Source organism: Humulus lupulus, chromosome 1 (genome assembly GCF_963169125.1).
Source record: "Humulus lupulus chromosome 1, drHumLupu1.1, whole genome shotgun sequence".
Classification (NCBI taxonomy): domain Eukaryota; kingdom Viridiplantae; phylum Streptophyta; class Magnoliopsida; order Rosales; family Cannabaceae; genus Humulus; species Humulus lupulus.
Genome location: NC_084793.1, coordinates 12,125,013 through 12,132,846, shown reverse-complemented (window position 1 = coordinate 12,132,846; position 7,834 = coordinate 12,125,013). Strand labels below are relative to the sequence as shown.

The following is a 7,834-nucleotide window of genomic DNA, read 5'->3' as shown; positions in this document are numbered from 1 at the left end:
GCTATTGACCTTACTGGTTTCCCTTGCATGTCGTCCCAAAGGGCACTTCCTGGTAATACACCAGCTCGGATAGCCATTAGGTGCCCACTATCATCCACGTCCCGAGCTCGGGCTACTTCCAGATTAAATCTCGTCAGGTAACTTTTTAGTGTTTCGCCCGGTTGTTGTCGGACGTTAGTTAAGGTGGATGCCTCTGGCCTGACCCCCATCATTGCTCTAAATTGTTTCTTAAAGTCTTTAGACAACTGCTCCCATGAGGTTATTGAATGTCTCTTATATTTTTCGAACCAACTTTTAGCAGGTCCTGCCAATGATGTTGGAAATAACATACACCTGAGCTCGTAACCCACGTTACTGGCTCTCATGATAGTATTGAACGTGCTCAGGTGACTACTCGGGTCGGTTTTTCCTTCAAACGTTGGGATGTGAGGAATCTGAAACCCCTGAGGAAATTGAGTGTTGGAAATATGGGGAGCAAACGGCTTGAGCTCCTCATCAGAGTTCTCATATCGACAATTTCCTCGTTCATTCTTTAAAAGCCTAAAGGATTTTTCGAGCTGATCGATTCTTTCTTGGACTGGGTCAGTAGGAGGTGCTGTTTTGAATTGATTGTCATCGATCGTGATTCCAGGCTCGTGTCTGCGCAAGGGATCTCTACACCTATTCAAGCGATCCCTCAGGTACGGATTTGTTTGATCTCCATTCCCTCGACTCTAATTCAGATGATTTCACAGGTCGGGACGATTCTTGCGACTTCCAGTATTCTTACGACCTCGGTCGTGTTTACTGACGGACCTGGTCTCTCCGGACTCATCACTGGTGAAACTCATTGCTCGGTTATTCCGCGATGGATTCTTTCCACGTCTCCGCAGTGCGAGACCGAGACGTCTGACTCCTCTCAGATGGAGCGCCTCTCCGCTCCTGGAAAGTCTCCCTGTTTCCTTGTCTTTCCCCCGCACGCCCTTGATCCTGATCTCGAACAGGTTGAGCGTTTCTGTGTGGGGGCGAAGGATATCTTATGGGTGACGGAGGGAACCGTATAGGCGACGGTGGCTGCCACCCTTGTCGCGGCCTAGAGGGTCCAGAATTTGCCCGAGATGGGTCAGTCGCATTCAGTGCGCTCCCAGGTACCTGAGTCCGAGCCTCTGCAGGGGTTCGGTTATTCTCAGCTCCTGCAGGCACTTCCACAGGCGGGACCCGAGCTTGAATATTCCTCTGGGGCCTAGGAGGAGCGGATGGCTCTGCTGGTGCTGGAGGTTGAGTCGGCCTCCTTGTGGCAGTATCCTTTCGGGGACGCCCGCGAGGTCTCTGGGGAGGAACATGCACGTCCCTTGGAGGAGGGACTTGGTTTTCGCGCGGAGGCGGGGGCTGAGCCACATGCGCCTCCGCGACCATCCTTGTCAACTCCTCATTCCGTTTGTTGGCTTCTGCCAACAGGTGCTTCAGTTGTCGGTTTTCAAGTTCCACAATAGGAACGTACCGCTCAGGATTGTAGTACATATCCTCATCTCTTGGTGGAGGAGGTGGTCCCCGAGAATCAGAGGACCCACTTCTCTCTTCGACATCCGGGTTCTCCATTGGTTGTTTTCCAAGACGTCTTTGGTTATTTTCCTCAGGTGTGTTCTGATTGTTAGTGGCCATGACTTCTTCAAGGATGAATGCTTAAGGGTCTCAATGAAAGCACCAAACTGTTGACGCCGTTTTTCGTCAGCAGTGAAAGAAGAGCACGTAAACAATAACTGATAATGGCCAATTTAAATATGACAACACAAACACACGGTTTTTACGTGGTTCAGCAGTTAAATCTGCCTAGTCCACGAGTCTCTGTTATTAAACCCAAGATTATTTCTGAAAATTCTCAAGCATGAATTCTTCAGAGTTTTCTCTCAAGGTTCAGAATTTTCGGTCCTTTACAATGGTGCATGGCCTCTCTATTTATAGAGAAGGCTGCGGAGTACTATCCCACATATTTTGGGTAGTTACTCTTTTTGTGAATAAAATTAATGGCTTTAAATGCCTATAATCAGATATAAAAGGAAACGTCCCCTGAAGACCAGGGGACGTATAACTGACCAAATAATATCCCACGATTCTAGAGGATTTACAGTAATAAATGAGGATTACATCTCGTATTTACAACACTTATAGATATTCAAGGCGGTTATCATATATCTCCAAGGCCTTAGCTTCCCAGGTTTCTCGTCAGCTCCTAAGCTAGAGACATCTCTCGAGGTCACATGGCTTGCGAGATCATATGTGCGTCGAGCTCGGGACCCCTGATCCGAGGTCGTCCCTGAAGATGGATGCGTCTCCGGAGCTACCTTTCGAGATCATGAATACTCTGAGGTCACCATACCCGAGGTCGTTTATGTCTTGCAGGTTCGATGCTTAATCCTAGAACATACTTCCAACTATACGAGTTCATTTGCTGCGAATCCAACTTTCGAGGTCATATTTAACATAGCTCGAAATCTGGGTATAACATTTAGTAAATTAAGATATATTTCCACATTAAACACTAAGGAATAATTTTATTTCACACCCATTATATCATTTATACATTAATTATTTATTATTTTAGGAAATAATTTTTTCTTAGGTTAGTTTTTGAGTATGAAAGTTAGAGATGGAAATTTTTCTTGGGGACCCGCCCCTAATGGGGCAAGAATTTCCCGCCTAAACGTGGAACGGAGTGGGGACGGGGGTCATTTTCAAACCCCGAAGGTTAAACAAGACAAGAATGAGAATAGCACTCCTTGTTCCAACGATGTCCCGTTTAATTTTTTTTATTTATTTTACATGTTTCTTTATCTTATATTGTAGCATATTAGTAACTTTTTAAATATTTTTAATTTTATTTTGGATATATTTAATACTTTGAGTGATTAATATAGTGTAATATATATAAATTTTAGGTAATCTACATTTGTTTCTTTTAGTTTTAAATAAATGTGTACCAATGGGAATCGCAAAACAAGAATCCCCCCACTCTCCCAATTGGGATTCCCCGCCCCATCTCTGACGAAGAATATGTGGCGATAGGAATTAAAATGGTTAACATGCGTCAATTATCCGCCCATTTCCATCCCTAATAAAAGTTGATTATTGTGATTAACCAATTATTTTAAATTAAAATTATTTATGCTTAAATTTATTCCTATTTTGAGTTTTTTTTAAAATATGATTATTTTTTCAATTAAGAGTACTATAAATGTTATAAATTAAAAAAAATTAAATATTATTCATTAGTTAATAAATTAGGACTATTCCAAAAAAAAAGTAATAGTTAAGGAAAAAAAATATAAATGAAAACACCTTTCCAAAACTAAATTCGGACACAGTACGTTATTTATTGGAATACTTATACTTGTGCTATAACTCTATATATTAGTCAGAATATCAACGGCTGTATATTGATAATAAATAAATAAATTAAAAAGTAATAAAAGTGAATAAATATTTGTGATTAAAAGTGTATTAAAAAACAAAGAAAAGAAAAGAAAAACGAGTCAAGAAGGGAGTCAGAAGATGACGTTGGTGGATGCGGAGGCAACTACATTTTAACAATAATAATAAAGTAAAAAAAAAAAGAAAAAAAGAAGAGTGGTCAACAAAATGGGAAAAAGTAGGAGTTAATAGGGGTTGGTGCAGTGTCAGAATCAGGCAGGGGCAGCGGTGGTGAGTGAGTGTGGTTACCGGTGCTGTGCTGTGCTGCCACAAGTTACGGTGGCAGACCACTAATAGTACGCTCAACGTAATAGTCAACAATAATAATAATACTTAAACCATATTTAATTTGTCAGTGAACAATACAATACAATATATTTACATTTGAGTTCATATCCATTGGTCAAAGTCAAACACCACCACAGCCCCAAATCGTCAGCCACCACACACTAGCTACTTTCACGGTGGCGGCCGCCGCATTTGGACAGTCTCAGTACTCACTCCATCTGAAACAAATAAATATTGTATATATATATATTTATTGCTACGGCCTACGGGACACTACTACGTGACCAACCAGTATCGTACCTGGGATTTAAATTATTATATAGAATTTAGGAGGTAAAATATAAAAATACATATATTTGAGGAGGCCAATTGGTAAAATTGTATAGATGAAGGACTAAACAAAAAACAATTACATCTACTTTGTCTGAAAGAGGGGTAAATATTTTAGAGATTTTTTCTTAATTATATATATTTTTTGTTTTTTACTTTTTTATGGTTGTCCGTACTCAAAAATTTTAAGTTTTATAATTACGAATATATGAATTAAAAAAAAACTTGATAACAATGAACTAATTAAATATTAATAAAAAAACCTAAAAACAATATGAAAACATAAAAAAAAAATCTAAAAAATAATGTTTTCAAAACAACACAAAAAAATAGAAAAGACAAAACCGTAAAAATATAAAAAAAAAATTACAACTGTAAAATTGAAAGAAAAAAATATTTGACGGTAAAAATGTAATTTTTTTAACGAAAATTAGTATTTTATATAATTTTCCTAATATTTTAAGTGCTTAAATTTACTTTTAAATATTGATATCAATTAAATGTTAAGCCTAAAAAAAATACTATGGCATGCCCAATGACTTATTTGTTTTATCCTTCAAAATAATTCACCAATTTTTTATTTATTATTTTACCTACAATTTTTTGCATTACAACATACATACCTTATCTATTTTTTTTTTCATTATATTTGTTTATTCTATAGAAAGAAAATAAGAGAGATGAGAGATGTCATTAAAAAAAATAATTGAATAATGAATAAATGTAAAATAAAATATCTTATAGGCTTTTTTTTTTAAAACCATTTTTCACTATTGTAAACATCTTTAATTTACATCATCGACCTTTTTTATATATATAAAAAAGACACTAGTACACAACTACTCAAACAGGAAAATTATTTATTTTTGTGCAAAACAAATAAAGCTTTTAATGAAATATTTATGTACGTATTTTTTGAGAATAAGTTCCAAAGCCAGGAAAAGCAATCCCACATGGCATTGCTTTAAATCTAATAAATGTATATCTCTTAAAAGGTAAATAAATATCGGTAAATTAAATCTATTCAACATATTGTTCTGTCTTATCTTGGTTGTTTGTAATGCTGAGTCAATTTTAGTGTCCAATCACTAATTTTCGTGAGACATTACTTTCTTTATAACTTTATATATTATTGACCACAAAAAATTGAACATTCTTTTCTCATTACTTTTTGTTAATCTTTCCATCCAAAACAAGTTTCAATCATAATATTCAAATACAAAATATTATAGGATTTGCACAACAAAAAAGTCAAAATTCGATCTTGTTACATAAATAATCCGACCATTCACATCCAAACAAAAGCAAAATTCCAAAACCGTGGTCGTTATTATACATTCTATCATCCTTAACATTCTCAAAATATTTGCATTAAATTAATATTGTAACTTGTGATCATAGTTCATCTTTAAGATTAATTCAGAACAAGACAATATTGGTCATCAATCATCATTTTTTTCACAAATTTAATTAAAGTTTAAGGAAAGTAAAGTAGACTCAAAAGTTTACCAAAGAACCCCAAAAAAAAAGTTATCAACGAGATTCCGATTCAACTCGGGCTAAAGTAAGCATATTTTCATCAAATCTATAAAGATTTAGACGAGTTGAGACCGAGTCAAAGTCTCTGGGGTAACTCGTGAGACCCAATTAACTAGACAAAAACTTGTCTAAAGTACATTTAATTTAACCCCCTCTTTGGTTACAATATTTAGATTTAGTTACTACCTGTACAATAATAGAAATTAAAGCTTCCGAATGGGGGCAAAAATGGAATTTCGAAGCTTCACAAAAAAGAAAGGAAAAAAAAAAAACCGAGCCTCTTACCACAGCGTGTCCTCCTCCTCTATTTGTATTTTCGCCGGAGAATCACTGTTTCCGGCGGCTCAGAACAACGGCGCCGGCAGATTCAGATCGAACAAGAATGGTTTCTTTTCTTTACCCATCGTCTTCTCCTGCTCGCTCACCACCACATCCACATTCTCAAGCTTGTATCCCTTGTACTCCGATCTCGCCGGCGCCGATGACGGCGTCACGCTGTGCAAGTACACCGGCTGTCTCCATAACTGCATACAGTCTCCGACGACGACCGACTGAGGCGGAGCCGCGGTCATGATAGGCCCGGCGAGGCCTCCGTGACCGAAGTTTGTCTTGGCCTTGGGACCGCGTAGGCTCCGTGCGGCGTCGTCGTACGCACGCGCCGCTTCCTCCGCCGTGTCGAAGGTTCCGAGCCACTTGCGCGTCTTCTTCCACGGATCGCGTATCTCGGCCGCGAATCGGCCCCACGGTCGCTTTCGGACTCCCCTAAAGTGTGACTCCTTCAGAGGCGGAACTCTAAACTGCTGCGATTCATTGGGAGAAGGCGGCGACGGCGCAAGAGGTCTGGGCTCCGCCGAAGCTCCGGCGGAGGAGTTGAGCGAGTTCTTGCGAAGGCGAAGTGTGTCAACTGCCATTGATAGTGAATTTGCAGAGAGAGAGAGAGAAAGGCGATAGAAGGTAGGGTTTCTGAGGTTATATATAGTGGAGGAGACAGGCTGGGTTAATACCGACAGCTTTGGGTTTTATATTTATTTATTTTTTAATTAAAATAACAATAAAAATAAAAATATCTAAATATATATATATTTTTATTCTTTCCTTATATTTTGGATAATATTGTTTGCCATCTCAACAATTCCTTTGACCAAATTGCCACTAATACTAGTGTTTTCTTATGATCATTAATATAGACGAAGGTGGTAATTAAGTGTAATTAGGCAGAAAAACAAATATGTTGACGTTTTCCTTGGCATAATGGTTTATTTTTTATAATTATTTTGCATTCTATTCTAGTTTTCATCATCAAAATAAGAGTTGGTCAAAAATTTCAATCAATCAATCAAAAAAAATAAGTCGTTTCGCTAATTATATCTTTACTTATGGGATAATAAATATTTACGTATATTATTTATTTTAAAAAATATATAATTTTTATATCCCGTCTTTTATAAATTGGATTGAAATAGTCTTTAAATTCAATGTTAATTAAAATATTCTTAATACAACACTAAGACAAATTCGATGTAAATAAAATTCAAAGGCAAAATGTTTGGAAAATTAACTTTCAAAAAAACGATGTAAACAAAGATAGTAGATTATATATATTTAGTGTTTTTGGTTTAGATTTTGTGGAGATATATATATATATAATGTATTATTAATAATGGTGGCATTAAAATGCAAGCGTGCAAAAATGGGAATAGGATTGGGAAGATATGGAGCGTTAATGCGCGATGATGCTTTGAGGAAGTGGAAGTGGGCATTTTGTGGTGTCCTCCTCCCACACTGTGTGTCTGTGTCTCTGTCTGTTCCCTTATGTACTATCTTTTATCACATTTCACACACACACACACACTTTTGCTTACTTTAATTGTAATTTCCTTTCTCCTTTTTCCAAATAAGAAATAATATATATATATGCAATTATTTATTATCCATTTATCTTTAAATTCACTATGTACATTGACAGGTGTACTCATAACGTATGCATTTTTAAAGCAAGATATTTACATTTTCCCATAAAATTCACTTAAGTACATTTGAGCACTTTCTAAATAGTTGAGTTGTATGTATAATAAGGATTTCTTTTTTTGGATTAATTGGTAAAATTAAATTATATTATAATATTATTTCACAAAAAGATTTGTGTTTGGAATTCGGATAAGATTTTGAGGATTATTTGAAAAAATATTTTGCAAAAATACTATTAAAACAAAGTTATTGTGCGAAATAA

The 7,834-nt window shown here is 36.5% G+C and overlaps 1 protein-coding gene across 1 annotated transcript; it reads right to left on the bottom strand.

Moving 5' to 3' along the window:
• Positions 1 to 5,595: 5,595 nt before the first annotated feature.
• Positions 5,596 to 6,582, bottom strand: LOC133785555 (ethylene-responsive transcription factor 8-like). The gene has a single exon (XM_062224782.1). The coding sequence runs from the start codon at positions 6,513 to 6,515 to the stop codon at positions 5,949 to 5,951; it is 567 nt and encodes a 188-aa protein (XP_062080766.1). The 5' UTR covers positions 6,516 to 6,582; the 3' UTR covers positions 5,596 to 5,948.
• Between the last annotated feature and the right edge of the window lie 1,252 nt (positions 6,583 to 7,834).

What these genes read in the sequence shown, in the direction of transcription:
- LOC133785555 (XM_062224782.1), bottom strand. Translation starts at nt 6,515, where the DNA reads ATGGCAGTTGACACACTTCGCCTTCGCAAGAACTCGCTCAACTCCTCC.